At 36.5% G+C, this 18,018-nt stretch overlaps 1 protein-coding gene across 1 annotated transcript; it reads right to left on the bottom strand.

Annotated features, from left to right (window-relative positions):
- Nucleotides 1-6,987: 6,987 nt before the first annotated feature.
- On the bottom strand, nucleotides 6,988-14,004 carry LOC119503661 (CMP-N-acetylneuraminate-beta-galactosamide-alpha-2,3-sialyltransferase 1-like). The gene is made up of 7 exons (XM_037795537.1): nucleotides 13,660-14,004; nucleotides 11,757-12,009; nucleotides 10,346-10,542; nucleotides 10,075-10,254; nucleotides 8,788-8,833; nucleotides 8,573-8,692; nucleotides 6,988-8,470 (listed from the first exon to the last, which is right to left on the bottom strand). The coding sequence occupies exons 1-7, from the start codon at nucleotides 13,689-13,691 to the stop codon at nucleotides 8,303-8,305; spliced, it is 996 nt and encodes a 331-aa protein (XP_037651465.1). The 5' UTR covers nucleotides 13,692-14,004; the 3' UTR covers nucleotides 6,988-8,302.
- Between the last annotated feature and the right edge of the window lie 4,014 nt (nucleotides 14,005-18,018).

The following is an 18,018-nucleotide window of genomic DNA, read 5'->3' as shown; positions in this document are numbered from 1 at the left end:
ACTGTCAGTTGTATGGTAATTAAAATACCTGCACAATTAGCCAGCTGTATAGGGCGGTGCAGTGTCCTGGCTCTGCTGATGTTGGTGGAGATCAGGTGGTAGATTACAGTTTACGTGTTTGGATGGCAGGAAGCTATGCCTGTGTTTCTGCATTTCATACCTCGTGTGTGAATCAAGGTAGGACGTGAAGCCCAATGAAGAGCAGCATGCCAGTAACACTTATTATATGAAGACATATGAGAAGTATATGAGTATACGTATTTACTAGGGTTGGGGAAAAAATCGATTCACCTACAATATGTATTGCGATTTTTTAATTTTTTTGTACGATTTTGAAATCGATTTCTTTAATGCCAGAATCAATATATTTGCTTCATTCGAGTCTATGTGGAGGTAGAAGGAAGTTAACACTTTTATTGTTGTAGTCTGAGTAACAGGAGGTTATGTTTTCACCGGCGTTGGTTTGTTGGTTTGTTGGTTTGTTTGTTTGTTGGTTTGTTGTAATAAAGTAATAAAGTAATATCACTAGTTTGTGAGGGAAATGTCTTTATTCTTTGATTTTTGCGTTGCTGAAAAAAAATGTAATAAATAATTCCTAAAAATGACTGATATATTTCATTTCAGGACTTCTCTGACTACATACATGCTAAAAATAAAAGAAAATTACCGGATTCATCGAGATTTTTCAAAGTAAAAGTCCCTAGAAGTGTATGATTCAACTATTTCCCGTAGTGTAGTGTTAAAAAAGTGAACAAAAATGACAATAAATCGTAATATCGAAGTGCAATACTTAAAAATGGCAATATATATCGAATCGACACTCAAGTATCATGAAAGTATCGAATCAGGAGATGGTTGTATCGTCTCAGTCCTAGTATATATACTGTATATGTAGCAGCGTCATCATGCAGAAACCTAAGTCAGGTCACGATGTAGGAAAAAGGTTTAAGAAGGACTTGAAGGGAAAATAGCATTTTTATGCTAAAACATACTTTGACCAAAATGTTAATGTTGGGATTTGAATACATAAAGAACACCACTGGGAAGATACAGAATGATAGAAAAACGTACACACAAAGTACAGAGAAAATAGAAAGAAGCTGAGAGAGATTTTGAGCCCCTCCTCTCTGGTAAAACAAGAGCGATTATTGAGCTGGTTTATCAGGTCTGAAGGGAGTGCTGTTTTGTAGAAGTGTAACAGTTCTGGCACTTATTCCACATATGTGTCAGTTGTGTCTAAACAGAGAGAGAGAAGCAGCCACACACAAGCAGACAGACAGAGACACAGAGAGAGAGATGGATAGTGAACAGCAGAGGATCAGAATCGCTTGTTGACCACCATAGAGAAATGTGCTTCTCATCATCCAGGACACAGAGGTGGAGCGGGCTGACAGTTTGAAGTTCCTCGGCCTTCACCTGACTGACAACCTGAGCTGGGCCAAAAAACACTACTGAAACAGTGAAGAAAGCTCAGCGGCGGCTGCACTTTATTAGGCTGCTGAAGAAGGCTGGACTCAGAAGTCAGCCCCTCACCCTGGCCTACCGAGGAATAGTGGAAAGCATCCTCATCAGCGGCATCACGGTGTGGTTTTGCCGGTACTGCGTACTGCTGCGTACCAGCCCACTTCGAGCACTGTGTAGAGCACCCATATACTGACATTTATGTTGAATGCATTCAAACGGCCCAGATGGAGCTGACCACGGATGTATAAAGAGAACGGAGCTGACGGGAGAGCTAGCGACGACCTTGGAGAAGTTAGAGGAAGTATACACGTGTGACTACGTCCAGTTTTCAAAATAAGGTGTTAACAAAGGGAACTGTATAAAATACATACATGGAAATAAGATTGATTGGATTATATTCACCAGAAGTATAAAACATCCCACCCACTCTTCTCTGGTAAAACAATACAAGAGTGATTATTGAACTGGTTTATCAGGTCTGAAGGGAGTGCCGTTCTTGGGACTCCTAACAGTTCTGGCAGAGTTCAACTCCACATTCTGAGACGGGGCATGTCAAAGACATTTATTTTAAGGATTTTGTCAGCATTGGCAGTTGTATGGTAATTATAATACCTGCACAATTAGCCAGCTGTATGGGGCAGTGCAGTGTCCTGGCTCTGCTGATGTTGGTGGAGATCAGCTTGGGTTTCTGCAGCTCATAACTTGTGTGCAGTGTGCCAATAACACTTGTGAACACATGTCAAAAAGATCTATTTTTATTGGCAGTAGGCCTACTGGCAGTTGGATGGTAAAAAAATACCTGCACCATTAGCCAGCTGTATAGATCAGTTTACTTGTTTGGATGGCAGTGTTTCTGCAGCTTATACCTGTTGTGTGTGAATCAAGGTAAGACGTGAAGCACAATGAAGCGCAGCATGTCAGTAACATTTATTATATGAAGACATATGAGAAGCATATGAGTATACATATTTACTAGGGTTGGGGGAAAAAATCGATTCACCAATGTATCACTGTTGCGTTTTCTACTTCCTTGTCCATATTGCAAAAGAATCACACCGTATATATCGTTTGGTTTGTTTATTTTCTCTCTCTTCTTCAAAGCACTGATAAACAGTAGCGATGGCATGGGCAATTCCTGCTTACATTCATCATTGCCGTAAAGTGCTGTAACGTAACATATGTCGTAAACAGAAACAATCACGACAGTTACACAGTAAATCACGTACATAAAAACAGGACGTATAACTTACAATAAAAGTGCTCACCAAAATAAGTGATGAACTGTTAACAATCTAATATGGAAGCATATGAAGAATAAAATAAGATAATACAATTTAAAGTTAATATAACTAACATTACAGATGAGAACGCAACTTAAAACCCCCACTTGTTCTCATCATCTCAAGCCATATCCTTTATTTCCAAAGAACCACCTTTTGAATTTGACAATTTTTGCCTTTGCTACAGGTTTTGTCAATATATCTGCAACCATGTTTTCTGATGGGTAGTACACAATATCTATGTTACCCTCACTGAGTGCTTCACGAATGAAATTATATTTTTCATCAATGTGTTTGGACTTCTGTCTGTTCACTGGGTTCTTACTCAGTGCAATGGCCCCCTGATTGTCACCATGAATCTTTGTACAGGTGTACACTCTGTTATCCATGCCATTTAGCAGTTGAGTTAGGTGCATGCTTTCTCGAGTAGTGGTTGCTAGACCAATGTATTCAGCCTCACAAGTCGAGAGAGCCACCGTCAGCTGTCTTTGATTTCCATGAAATTGCAGGACCTTGTTTTGTCAGGCTAAAACAATACCCTATAGTGCTACGTCTGTCTTCCACTGAAGATGCCCAATAAAAGTCACTGGATGCTATCAGGTTTAAATCCCCTTCATGTTTTGGTTATAGTTATTGATTTAATTATTAGTCAAAGTTCCAAATTGATAGTTTAGTATATTTAATGATATCTATGAGACTACATTAATGTGCTATCATTTTCTCTTTGTTTCAAAGAGGATGATTTAATATAAATTTAAATGATATTATTCAATATAATTAATAATTATTTTGATAATTATTATTTACTTTTGATAGAGATTTTTTATTTATTTTGGGCTTATGTAACAATGTAATTTGGTGCCCTGTTATTATTAACATATATTGATAATTTATTAATATTAATTTGATTAATATTGATAATTATCTTTAATACTTTCTAATAACTAGACCAGCTCCTATCTGCATCCCCGACATTTAAGAGGACATTTCTCTATTCATTTCATTTCATTTCACTTATTTCATTTCAAAATGTATTTCTAACATGTAGAATACAAAAAAATAAAGAAAGAAAGAAAGAAAAGAATTATCATACCAACAAGTGGACAGTCAGTAACAAGTAGTATTTACAAACAATGAAAAGCATAAGAAAAATGAATTGTCAAACATTTGATGCATTGATTTACATATTCGAAAAGGAGTGAGAAGAAGTACAAACTTATTTAATCACACGCCAAAAATGCAACAGCGATACATTGGTGAATCGATTTTTTCCCCCAACCCTAGTAAATATGTATACTCATATGCTTCTCATATGTCTTCATACAATAAGTGTTACTGGCATGCTGCCCTTCATTGTGCTTCACGTCGTACCTTGATTCACACACAAGAGGTATGAGCTGCAGAAACACAAGCATAGCTTTGTTCACTTTTTTAACACTAGTCCATGGGAAATAGTTGAATCATACACTTCTAGGGACTTTTACTTTGAAAAATCTCAAAATGAATCCAGTAAAAATGTTTGATTTTCAGCATGTACAGTATGTAGTCAGAGATGTCCTGAAGTTAAATAAACTGGGAAAAAAAGTTCGGAAACAATCTGGGACAATCTGGGACCTAACTTCATCCTCCAAGATGACAACGCTCGCCCCCACAGAGCCAGGGTTATCACAGACTACCTCCACAATGTGGGAGTAGAGAGAATGAAATGGCCTGCCAAGAGACCAGACCTCAACCCAATTGAACAATTGTGGGATCAGCTTGGGTGTGCTCTACGTGTTAGAGTGACCAACACAACCACGCTGGCTGACCTGCAACGACTCCTGGTTGAGGAATGGAACGCCATCCCACAGCAACGTGTGACCAGGTTGGTGACCAGCATGAGGAGGTGCCAGGCTGTTGTGGCTGCGTACGGCTCTTCCACCGCTACTGAAGCTCCTGACGGTGTATTAAATGAATAAAATGTAAAATAGCCAATATCTCTTGTTTGTTCCTTGTTACTGATAGAGAGTTCAATCATCCAATCCACCAAACATCTCAAAACAAGAGTCAATACCAACAGGAGAATACCATTTACTATTGGCAGAGCATTTTGGCAAATTTTTCTTAGGCGCTACCCACATAATCAGCTGTGCTGCTCATCCCACAAATGCATGATCCTTACAAGTTGGACATCATTGTGAAGGTAAATAAACAGTCTTTCCAACCATGTAAAATACAATGCCAATTAGCATTGTAACAACAGAGAAATAATCAACCAAACACAAGTTTCCGAACTTTCTTTTTCCAGTTTATATATACATATATATATATACACACATACACATACATACACCGCACATTGCACTGTATGCACACACTTCATACCACATATACATGTATATATGTATATATAGACATATATACATATATACAATACACAGCATCCGACCATGCATACATTATTCTTAAACCCAAAATCAAATATCCCCAAATTTGCATTATTCTTTACAGAAAAAATAGGAAGATAGACTAATACAGAATAAATATTAAGTAACCAATAAATAAATAAACAGTAATAAATAAATAAACAGTAACCCCTGTAAACACCTTGTGATTGTTAAAACCAACTAACAAAATCATGTCTTTATACCTTATTTTAAACTGGTTTAAGTTTGGACATTGCTTAAGCTCCACATTAAAACTGTTCCATAGTTTCACTCCACAGATAGAGATACAAAAACTCTTCATGGTCGTACATATACTGTGTGTTTTGAAATTAAACTTTCCCCTTAAATTATAACCCCCCTCTCGATCACTGAACATTTTTTGAATATTTCCTGGTAGCAGGTTATTTTTAGCCTTAAACATTATTTGTGCTGTTTGAAATTCCACTAGATCGTCTTACTAATTTTGACTGTATGAATAATAAGGTGGTGTGATCCAGATATCCGACATTCTGAATGATCCGTATTGCTCTTTTTTGGAGAATAGATAGTGAATGTAATGAACATCTGTAGTTGTTGCCCCAGACCTCCGCACGGTAATTTAAATATGGCAAAACCAGTGAACAGTAGAGAATGTGGAGTGAATTCTGATCCGGAACCTGTTTGGCTTTGTTTAATACTGAGATGCTTCTTGACAGTTTATTTACTACATGTTTAATGTGTGATTTCCAGCAGACTATATCATCTATTGTCACCCCGAGAAATTAGTTTTCATGAACTCTTTCAATTTCAACCCCATCTATCTGTATCTGTACTCGTGTATTAATTCTACATTTACCAAATAACATTACTTTAGTTTTGTTCAAGTTTAATGATAATTTGTTTTTATCAAACCATGTTTTTACTCTGCTCATTTCTTTAGTGATGTCCTTCAGTAGTTGTTTTAAATTCTCCCCAGAACAGAAAATATTTGTGTCATTAGCAAACAATATTAATTTGAATACCTTGGATATGTTGCATATATCATTGATATACAATATAAACAATTTAGGGCCCAACATTGACCACTTGGGGACACCACAAGCAATGTCCAAACATGTTGAAGAGAAATTTCCCAACTTCACAAACTGTTGTCTCCTATTTAAATAGCTTCTAAACCAATCTAATACTAAACCCCTGATACCATAGCTTTCCAGTTTATTGATTCATATGTCATGGTTGATTGTGTACAAAACTTTTTTGATGTCAATAAATACCCCTACTGCATATTTTTTGTGATCTATAGCGTTAGTGATTTCCTCGATTGATTCCATTATTGCCAGTGATGTTGATCTGTTTGATCTGAATCCGTATTGACTGTCAGTGAGTAACTTGTGAGTAAAGTAGTGCTTTTCTAAAAATGTGTCCAATCTATTGTTGAAGTCTAAATCTAATTCTAAGTCCAATCTAATTTGGAAAATTGTGGAAGTAAAGAGACAGGTCTGTAGTTTGTGAAGTTGTGTTTGTTCCCAGTTGTGTACATAGGTATGACTTTAACTATTTTAATTTTGTTTGGAAATGAACCGGTTTGGAATGAGAAGTTACAGATGTATGTTAATGGTTTTGAAACCCCCTTAATGTCCTTTTTCACTAGAGTCATATCAATGTCATTAAAATCAGTAGACTCTTTGTTTTTACACTTATTAACAATATCCAATATTTCTTTCTCATCCACTGGTTTGGGAAACATTGAGCTGGGATTATCTCTAACAGCTTATCAAGATGTTCTCCAGATGTCCATGGATTATATTATATATATTTTTGTTAATTTAGTTTGAGTGTTGCCTAATCTAAAACCTTGTATCTGTGTGATACTTGTTTTTTTGTCTGAGGTGCAATCCAGTACTTTCTGTAAATTTTTCTGCCATCTAACTCTTGTTCCTGTGGAGGTTGAATGCACTTATTGCAGTTTGCTTTGGATGAAAAATTAAAGTTGTGACATAATGTGATGAACTCATTTTATTTATCTTCTAAAGCTAAATATTTGTGACACAAATTCATAGTTTTTATTGGAAACATTTGAGTTAAGTTTAAGGCACATCCATTAACATATTTCATTAGAAGTAAATTCAATATGCTTAACATTAAAAAATGTAAATAGCAACAAGTAACACATACAGAAGAATAACTAAAATAGAGGGAAGTGCACCTAAAACAAAAGAAAAGGCAAAAACTAAAATGTGCTTTAAGGTAAAGTACTTCACCAACCCAACATTTTTTATTCCATATAAACAAGAAGAGATTCGGGCACAGCTTTTATCCATAACTTTCAGTTAATAAGTTAAGTTTATGGGTGTCTTGAGAGGCGCCACCAAATAAAATGTATTATTATTATTATTAATGGAATATTATTGTGTCACAATCATAGAGCCACTTGTCTATTCTGTTTGCTATCGATCTATAGAGTATATACATTTTTTGATATATATTTTTATATTTTGTCTACCAGTCAGTAACACAAGCAAATAATCTGTCACTCCTTCAAAAGTGACATCTGCATAGACATGACCAGGAGATTCACATATATTGTGTAAAAACACAAAGATCAGTGTCTGAGGAAACACTTCAAGTCCTTCTACTATTACCTACAGCTAATCTTCCAAAGGCAATTTTTGTTCTGGTATTTTAACATTGTCACAGTGAAAAGATGATGTTATTAGGCCAAACATTCAGCAGACAAAATATTTAAAAATGTCATCACATCAAAAGCAATCAGTGCTTTGTAACATGCTGCCATGTTCGGATTTCAATTCAAACATGTTTTTTTTACCCAGAACTTACTACTTAATTTATGTATTTATACAGCGCAAAATGACGATAAATAAACAATGAAAACACAGCAAAATATGCACACAGCAGCTTAGAACAGTTGTTATCCTACATTTCATTGGCTTAGATTCATGTCACTGACTCAGTTTGGGTAGCTTAAACACCCTCAACGGGATCAGTCACATTTATTTTACATGTAGCTTATTCCCTTTCAATAGATCTGGATGATTCTCCACTCACAGTTTTAATCTACAAAGGGTTAATGTTTGCAGCAAAGGGAGTCAGTCCCAGAAGAGATGTATAAGGCTTTAAATGCTGAGAGTAAGATTACCACCCTGTATAAAACGTGAGTTTTCGTTGCATAGCTAGCTCCTGGATGACCCCATACTCATGATTCCCAGGATGTCCTCCAGTTCTAAACTTCTTGTTTGTGAGTTTTTCCCAGTAATGGCTCCAGTTCCCATCACTGTCTGCTCCATAACCAAACACATGGACCTATCGGAAAACAAAGAAAAAATCGTAGTAAAAGCCTCAAAGCTTTTTCCATCAGTCATCAATCATTTGCATCCACTTATTAGTCATTAGTGTGTTACTTACCTCGTCACAAATGTGCAGGGCAAGAACCACACCCATGAAGCCAGTGGATGGATACATGCCCTTCTTTTGCAGCCACATGTCATGAACATACCTCATGAAAGCTGGGTTCATGACCATCACCTGTAAGGAATCACAATTAGGCTCATTTTTATGAACCATTACCTTTGCAGCCAATCATGTTTTGCATTGTTGAATGCATTGGATATAATACTCACCAAATCCTTGTTAGCCTTGATATTTGACTTTATTGCCGCGTATGACCTGTTGAAAATAGCAGGAAATGTCAAACTCAACATCAAATGATTGGATGTGTTTGTCAGTACAGTCAAATGATACTAAAATGCCTATCTCAGGAGGATGTTTTATTTCACATAGTGTATACCAAACTCTGTAGAATTTTCAAAGAATTTTCACAATGAAATTGCCAGCATGTGAATGAGAAAGTCTCCCGTCACGGTCTAGTTTTTCTAAAGCCTGAGAACAAAGCCATGATGAGGTGCAGAAGTCTAGTTATCTCTCAGAACACTTTAATCACAATATGCTGAAAAGTTATTATAAAAATTTTGCCCAATGATGCCAAAAATATACTGCCTACTGGCACTTTAAGTTAAAAAAATATACATTTAGTTAACTTAATTTATGTAATTTTTTTTATATACATTTCAAGTTCTCTGAACTTAAATATATTTCTATTTTCTATATTTTTATTAAATTCGATTGATTCAATGACACTTCTTAAAATTATATATTATTATAATGTTTGGAGACGTTGTCCTCCTTCAGAGAGGTAGTCCAAATCTGTGGATGGATTTCCATAAAATTTGGCAACATTCATAGAAATTTAAGGCATTGCTGTCTGTGTGTTAACTTTTTATCTAGCGCCATCAAAATTATAATGTCCTTTGTTTTATATCTGCAACACTAATGACATTCCCATCAAGTGCAAATTAGAAAATGTTAGCATGCAAACACGCTGAAATAAAATGATGAATATGGTTAACATGATACATGCTAATGATCATCATACTGTAGTATCATTTGTCAATGTGAGCACATTAGCATGTTGACTTTAAAATTTAGCACAAAGCTAGCTCAATGTTTTTTTCCAGTTGGTCGTTTTGTCAGTCTAAACAAACAGGACAGAGCAGATATGTGATTGGCTTTTGGGAAAGGGGAATTTTGAAATGAAAACTACTGGAATGAAATAACCAACCTATTTAACATACAAGGACTACCAACTGAATAAACGACTGTAAGAAACAACCAGCATAGCAAAATGTAATCTTATTTCTTCTCAAAACATTGTTAGTTATGTAAGTAATGTCATCTGAAGAAAAGAAAAAACAGAATATTATTTTAGGAAAGTTACAGTTTATTTGCACATTGTGTAAAATGAAAACAGACAAGAAAAAGTATACCTGTATGAGGGTTAATACTGAACACTATATATGCTACTGGGGACAAATGATCACACATCCATAGTTCATAGAAATATGACTCACTTTCCAGAGAATCCAGTGGTGAGGGCCTTCATGACCCACTCAAGATCTAGTATCTTAAATGGAGCCAGCACTAGATGGGTGGAGTTATCTAAATCCACAGCGCTCTCTGGATACATGACCCGATGAGTTGTTCTGCTCCCAACATCCGCTTCATAGCCTTTGATATGACCACGGTTCATTCTAGACAGTACAGAGGGATACGTTTCATACAAAAGGGAGGGACAAAAGACAATAATAGATTAAAACAGCTTTCTTTATCTGGAGGATTTACCGTATGATGACGTCATGGAAATCTATGAGAGGTCCATAATGTGATCTCTTCAGATTCCCAGAGTTCCCCACCACAGCACAAGTCCTGCAGCGGTCAGGTCTGGGTTCTATAACTACTGGACTGGGTGGGAACATCTGGAACAGCCTGTCCACTGTTCTTCTGTAGGTACTGAAGCTGCGTCGTTCAACCTGTAACCGCTGTCGGGAAAACAGAACATAGATGACTGTTAGAGCAGTCATGAGTTGTACTAAATAAACAAATTGTCAGATGTTGTCACCACAGTGATTTTAAAAGTTTTGAAATATTTGCCTACATTGTGAAATGTATAAATGTTGTATTTTCTGCTTGATGGATAGAGTTCTGGTATTTTACCTAGAATCAGGTTCATTTGTTTTGTTGATAGTTTATTGGTTATTGTAAAGTTGCTTACTGCACATGTGTAGAACTTGTAACCTATAAATAAATTAAAGTCTTTCTCTGACGGCCATGTCTATAATTCATTATAAACATACTTATAATGCATAATAATCTGCTGCTTAAAGCACTGCATAATTATAGTTCGAAGCACTTGACTTATAAGGTCAAGTAATATAAAACTGCATCATTGCTGGTTAATCAATGACCTTTATTTTGCATAGATCACTGTGTATTATAATTCCCATAGTTGTAATACATTATAATATTTTCCTAATGTATTTTAATCAGTGTTATATGTGATTATAAATTACTCCAAGTGGTGATTATTTGCTTTAAAGGAACATTGTGTAACATTTCGGGGGATCTATTAGCAGAATTGGAATATAATATTCATAACCATGTTTTTAATTTGTGTATAATCTCCTGAAACTAAGAATCGTTGTGTTTTCGTTAGTTTAGAATGAGCCCTTCATATCTACATAGGGAGCGGGTCCTCTTCCTAGAGTCCGCATTGTTTCTACAGTAGCCCAGAACAAACAAACCAAACTCTAGCTCTAGAGAGAGTCTTTCGCATTTCTACGTTACCTGAAGGCCACCGTAGTTCTATGACACACTTGTGAAACTGCAGTAACGTGCAATCTGCAATCTCACCACTAGATTTCACCGAAATTCTACACACGGTCCCTTTAAGTAAAGTAAAAATTAATTCTAAAACATTTTGTGTAGGTTTAATGATATTTTTCCACTTTATATTACACTAACATCACTATTATTCCCAGAGTCCTGTCTGTAACATTGCTTACCTGTGAATAAAGAAGTTAGTTTACGGATACGAGTCAGACAGCTTTCTACTGCCACCATTGAGAAGAAGTGGTCTAACTATAACAGAAAGGAGCTGAAGTTTTGCCACTATAACTGTTCAGTGAGATTGTATTTTGCTGCCTGGCCCTGATTTGAACTGCTGGTTGAGAAACTGAACAAGGTCACAGTTTACCTTCCACCAGTTGAAAGCGTCCTCTGACAGATTGTAGTTTGCTGACAGAAATGGTTCAACAGATTTGTTGAAACGCTGAGTGAACCAGGAATCATCTTCAGATAAACACCTGTCACAAGCACAGGGGCGTGGCGGTGTCATGTTTACTCTCCAGAACACAGACATGCTGGTCACACCCAGCACGACAATAAGCACCATCCCTTTTTTAACCATCTTGGCTGTGTGATGCCTGTGATCGGGAAGCCGCTCAAATCTGTAGACAAAGGACGTGGTGAAATACACGAGAGTGTAGTCAGAATTGAAATGTAACTAAGTACATTTACTCAAGTATTTTTCAAATCTGAGGTACTTGTACTTGAGTATTTCCATTTTATGCTACTTCTACTCTACAGTTCAGCCAGAAATATGGTGCTTTTTACTCCACTACATTTATCTGACAGCTTTAGTTACAAGTTACGAAGATTTTACATACAAAACATGATGGATTTATAAAACATAACTATGCATCATGTTTTGTATGCAAAATATAATAAATTACCCAACATTATAGTTCAAATCAGCTCCACTTCGACCAACTAGAAGAGTGAAATGCTAATTACACAGGAATGCATCAGTAATAATACAACAATCCAGCATACATAGTAAAACACAACAAAATTGTTTTTCAGCATTATGGGTATTTTTACTTTCGATACTTTAAGTACATGTTGCTGATAATACTTAAGTACTTGTACTTATATTTTCAATGCAGGACATTTAATTGTAGTGGAGTATTTTCACAGGAATTTCTATTTTTTACTAAAGTGAATGATCTGAATACTTCTTAAACCACTGTGTGTACATTGAGGGAAACTCTCATAAACTGTCATATTTGTTTGTTTAAAGCTACAGGCTAATCATCAAAAGCAAACAAGGCAGATTGGTAGAGGAGAGCTCAATCCATAAACTTTATTTCCATAAACATATTTTTATATCGGACCAATACAGCTGCCAGTCATTATAAAACAGTTTGCATTAATTTTCTCATGGTTGAAGATTGAGTATTTAAAAAAGCAAAAGCTTTAATTTTATTCTTATCGTTATTGTTGTCTTCAATAATACAAATTATAAGAATAATGATACATCTTTATTATTATTATTATTATTATTATTATTATTATTATTATTATTATTATTATTATTATTATTTTCACTTGATTCCTGTAGTGATATTTCCATTCATTTATGAGCCAAAATATAACCTAATATCTACGAAAATTATGCTGTCAGTTAAATTAATAATAATATCCATAATAACAATATTATTATTATAACTAGTAGTAATAGTAATAGTAGTATTAGTAGTATTGTTTTTTAATATCAATATTAATAATAACAATAATAATAATAATAATAATTATTATTATTATTATTATTATATGAAAAGTTATATAAAGTTCAAATCTATTCATGTTTTTTTTGTCCTACCTGATCAGAGAGTGAATCCGCTTCTATTCCAGTTATAATGAGTAAACAGGTATCGGAGTATGTGAGGTCGATGATAAACTAGGTGAATACTCATTGGTGCACTGTAGATATCAATCAAGAGGTGGTCTGATTGGCACATCTGTGGTGAAGGGGTGGGGTTTGTGCGCAGGTGTCCAAGATCCACCCAGACATTAATATTTAGAATCATTTTCAGATTTTACCCCTCTTCTGTCATTATATTAACATATAGTCTTTCAAGAAAAAAAATAATAAATCAAACAGTTGTAAAAAGATTTAAACTCTATTATTTTTTAAAGTTTGAAATTCAGAAAATTCTTTCTCTATATGGCTGTTTGAATCTCTTCTATGCCCGAATAGGCACCCAAGTATCAGAATAGTATCGAATCAGGAGATGGGTGTATCGTCCCTTACTTACTTCGTTAGTCCTTGTTGCGCCTGGTGGCACATAGGGCACGGACTAAGGATCTCCACTCATCTCTGTTGTTTGCTTTCTTCTCAATGCTGTTCCAGCTGTATCCTCTTGTCTTCATCTCTCCTTCGATGGTTCGCCTCCAGGTTGTTTTGGGTCTCCCTCTTTTGCGTTTTCCCTTTGGTGTCCAACGCAATGCCATTTTTGTCATGTCATCAGATGGTTTCCTTAATACATGTCCAAGCCATCTCCATCTTCTTCTTATCAATATTGTATTGTAGAACGACAGATAATCCTTCTACAATAAAATATTGTAGAAGGACAGATAGTACCAGCTGTTGTATAACTTTATCTTGGTGTTTCTAGTTATATGTGTCGACTTCCAGATGTTTCCAAGTCTTAGACATGCTGACCTTGCTTTTCCTAATCTGGCCAAAATGTCTTGGTCAGCTCCACCATCTGATGTTACCCGGCTTCCAAGGTAAGTGAAAGATGAAATACATGTCAGTTGTTGTCCATATAGCTCTATGACAGGTGGTTCTTTCATGTTAAGGGGCATGACTTCTGTTTTCTTGATGTTATCTTAAGTCCCAGCATGCTTGCATTCTTCTGTAGTATACATGTTTTGTCTTGCATGTGACTTGGTAGATGTGATAGGAGAGTGAGGTCGTCAGCATAGTCTAAGTCCTCTAAGTCCTCTGATACCAGTGTTTGAGTTGTTTAGTGTTGTTTGCATTACCCTGTCCACAAATACAATGAACAACAGGGACGACATCACACACCCGTATCTCACTCCTGATTTAACAAGGAATCTGGTGTCATTTGTGCAGAACACAAGTGATACTATCTTTGTTGGTATTCCATAATGTCTGAGAATTTTATTGTCCCAACCCTAGGATACATTTTGTACATGTATCAGCGTCATCATGCAGAAACCTACGTCAGGTCACGATGTGGGTAAAAGGTTTTAGAAGGACTTGAAGGCAAAATAGCATTTTGATGCTAAAACATACTTCGACTAAAATGTGAATGTTGGGATTTGAATACATGAAGAACACCACTGGGAAGATACAGGATGATAGAAAAACTTTTTTTAAAAAGTACAGAGAAAAAAGAAAGAAGCTGAGAGAGATTTTGACCCCCTCCTCTCTGGTAAAACGATACCAGGGCAATTATTCAGCTAGTTTATCAGGTCTGAAGGGTGGTGCAGTGTCCTGGCTCTGATGATGTTGGTGGAGATCAGGTGGTAGATTACAGTTTATGTGTTTGGATGGCAGGAAGCTATGCTTGTGTTTCTGCATTTCATACCTCTTGTGTGTGAATCAAGGTAGGACGTGAAGCACAATGAAGTGCAGCATGCCAGTAACACTTATTATATGAAGACATATGAGAAGCATATGAGTATACATAATTACTAGGGTTGGGGAAAAAATCGATTCACCTACAGTATGTATCGCGATTTTTTTTTTTGTACGATTTTGAAATATATTTTTTTTAATGCCAGAATCGATATATTTGCTTCATTTGAGTCTATGTGGAGGTAGAAAGAAGTTAACGCTTTTATTGTTGTAGTCTGAGTAACATACAGGATGTGATATAAATGATCTGATTCTGATGAGATGATAAAACATGCATCCCACAAATGCCTTTAACTTCCCTCCCCTCTCTCCCTGCTGTTCTCCCGGAGTTTTAATTCCTCCGATTCCCTCCTGGTCCCTCCCCCCAATCACATTTCAAAATCCATCCACTATATTTATTGAGAAAAGCCGGTTGTCACTGCTGTTTGTGATCATAGGTTTTAAATTACTTATTACCTCCGCCAAGGCCAAATTTAGAGGAAGTATACACATGCGAATACGTCCGGTTTTCAAAATAAGTTGTTAACAAAGGGAACTGTATAAACAAAATACATACATGGAAATAAGATTGATTGGATTATATTCTCCAGAATATCCCTTAAAAATAAATAGAAAATACCACTAATTTCTGAGGGAAATGTCTTTATTCTTTGATTTTTGGGTGGCTGAAAGAAAATGTAATAAATAATGACTGATTTAAACTGGGGAAAAAAAGTTCGGAAACTTGTGTTTGGTCAATTATTTCTCTGTTGTTACAATGCTAATTGGCATTGTATTTTACATCGTGGAAAGCCTGTTTATTTACCTTCACAATGATGTCCAACGTGTAAGGATCGTGCATTTGTGGGATGAGCAGCACAGCTGATTCTGTGGGTAGCGCCCAAGAGAAATTTGCCAAAATGCTCTGCCAATGGTAAACAGTGTATTCTCCTATTGGAATTGAATCTTGTTTTGAGTTGTTTGGTGGATTGGATGATTGAACTCTCTATCAGTAACAAGGAACAAACAAGACATATTGGCTATTTTACACTTTATTCATTTAATACACCGTCAGGAGACTCAGTAGCGGTGGAAGATCCATACGCAGCCACAACAGCCTGGCACCTCCTCCTCATGCTGGTCACCAACCTGGTCACACGTTGTTGTGGGATGGCGTTCCATTCCTCAACCAGGTTTCATTCCAGGTCAGCCAGCGTCGTTGTGTTGGTCACTCTAACACGTACAGCACGCCCAAGCTGATCCTACAAGTGTTGAATTGGGTTGAGGTCTGGACTCTTGGCAGGCCGTTCCATTCTCTCTACTCCCACATTGTGGAGGTAGTCTGTGATGACCCTGGCTCTGTGGGGGCGAGCGTTGTCATCTTGGAGGATGAAGTTAGGTCCCAGATTGTGGAGATATGGGATCGCCACTGGCTGCAGAATCTCATCCCGATATCTCACTGCATTGAGATGGCCTTCAATGATGACAAGCCTTGTTTTGCCAGTGAGGGAGATGCAGCCCCACACCATGACACTGCCCCCACCAAAAGCTTTTACTCCATCGGTACAACAATCAGCATAGCGTTCTCCGCGTCGTCTCCGTACTTTAACTCTGCCAATCCAACTTTCGCAGACAGAACCTGGACTCATCACTGAACATGACATTCCCCTACATGTTCAAGTTCTATTGTCTGCGTTGTCGACACCAGCGCAAACGGGCCTGACGGTGAAGGGCAGTCATTGCAGGCTTCCTGGTAGCCTTATGAGAATACACTGTTTACCATTGGCAGAGCATTTTGGCAAATTTTTCTTGGGCGCTACCCACATAATCAGCTGTGCTGCTCATCCCCCAAATGCATGACCCTTACAAGTTGGACATCATTATGAAGGTAAATAAACTGGCTTTCAAACGATGTAAAATACAATGCCAATTAGCATTGTAACAACAGAGAAATAATCGACCAAACACAAGTTTCCGAACCTTTTTTCCCAGTTTATTTAACTTCAGGACATCTCTGACTACATACTGTACATGCTGAAAATCAAACATTTTTACTGGATTCATTTTGAGATTTTTCAAAGTAAAAGTCCCTAGAAGTGTATGATTCAACTATTTCCCATGGACTAGTGTTAAAAAAGTGAACAAAGCTATGCTTGTGTTTCTGCAGCTCATACCTCTTGTGTGTGAATCAAGGTACGACGTGAAGCACAATGAAGGGCAGCATGCCAGTAACACTTATTATATGAAGACATATGAGAAGCATAAGAGTATACATATTTACTAGGGTTGGGGGAAAAAAAACGATTCACCTATGTATCGCTGTTGCATTTTCTGCTTCGTTGTCCATTTTGCAAAAGAATCACACGGTATATGTCGTTTGGTTTGTTAATTTCCTCTCTCTTCGATACAGCACTGGTAAAACAGTAGCCATGGCATGGGCAATTCGTGCTTACACCATGGATGTATTAAGAGAACGGCTTACATTCATCATTGCCGCCTTAGGTAGAAAATTTAAATTATCCCAACTGGCGGACAATACAACACTATTTTTGTCTAATAGATATGAGGTGGTCAAAGCAACTCTGTATATTGAAGAATTTTCTGCTGTGTCAGGTTTAAGAATGAACTTGAACAAATCTGTTCTATTACCACTCAAGGAATGTGACCTATCATAATTGAATGGTATCCCTGTGAAGACCACTGTTACATACTTAGATGTGGTTATTGATACTGTTACAGATCGTTCATTGAATGGCAGAGTCTTATTGTCTAAAGCTGAAGGAATATCCCGGTCTGTCTATATCTCCTTATCATTAGCAATGCCTACCGAAATATACAAGAAATTGGATAAGATTTTATTTAATTTCATCTGGAGGAACAAATGCCATTATTTAAAGAAAGATATCCTTTGAAACACAAAAACAAATGGTGGTCTGTAGGCACTAACTTTTGAATCATTAAACAATACTTTCAATTGAAATGGTTGACCAATTTGGTTGAAGAAAAATAAAAAATTTGGAATACCTTC

This window comes from Sebastes umbrosus, chromosome 15, assembly GCF_015220745.1.
Source record: "Sebastes umbrosus isolate fSebUmb1 chromosome 15, fSebUmb1.pri, whole genome shotgun sequence".
Lineage (NCBI taxonomy): Eukaryota > Metazoa > Chordata > Actinopteri > Perciformes > Sebastidae > Sebastes > Sebastes umbrosus.
Note: the sequence above shows the minus strand (reverse complement) of the source record. Positions and strands in the feature narration are given on the sequence as shown.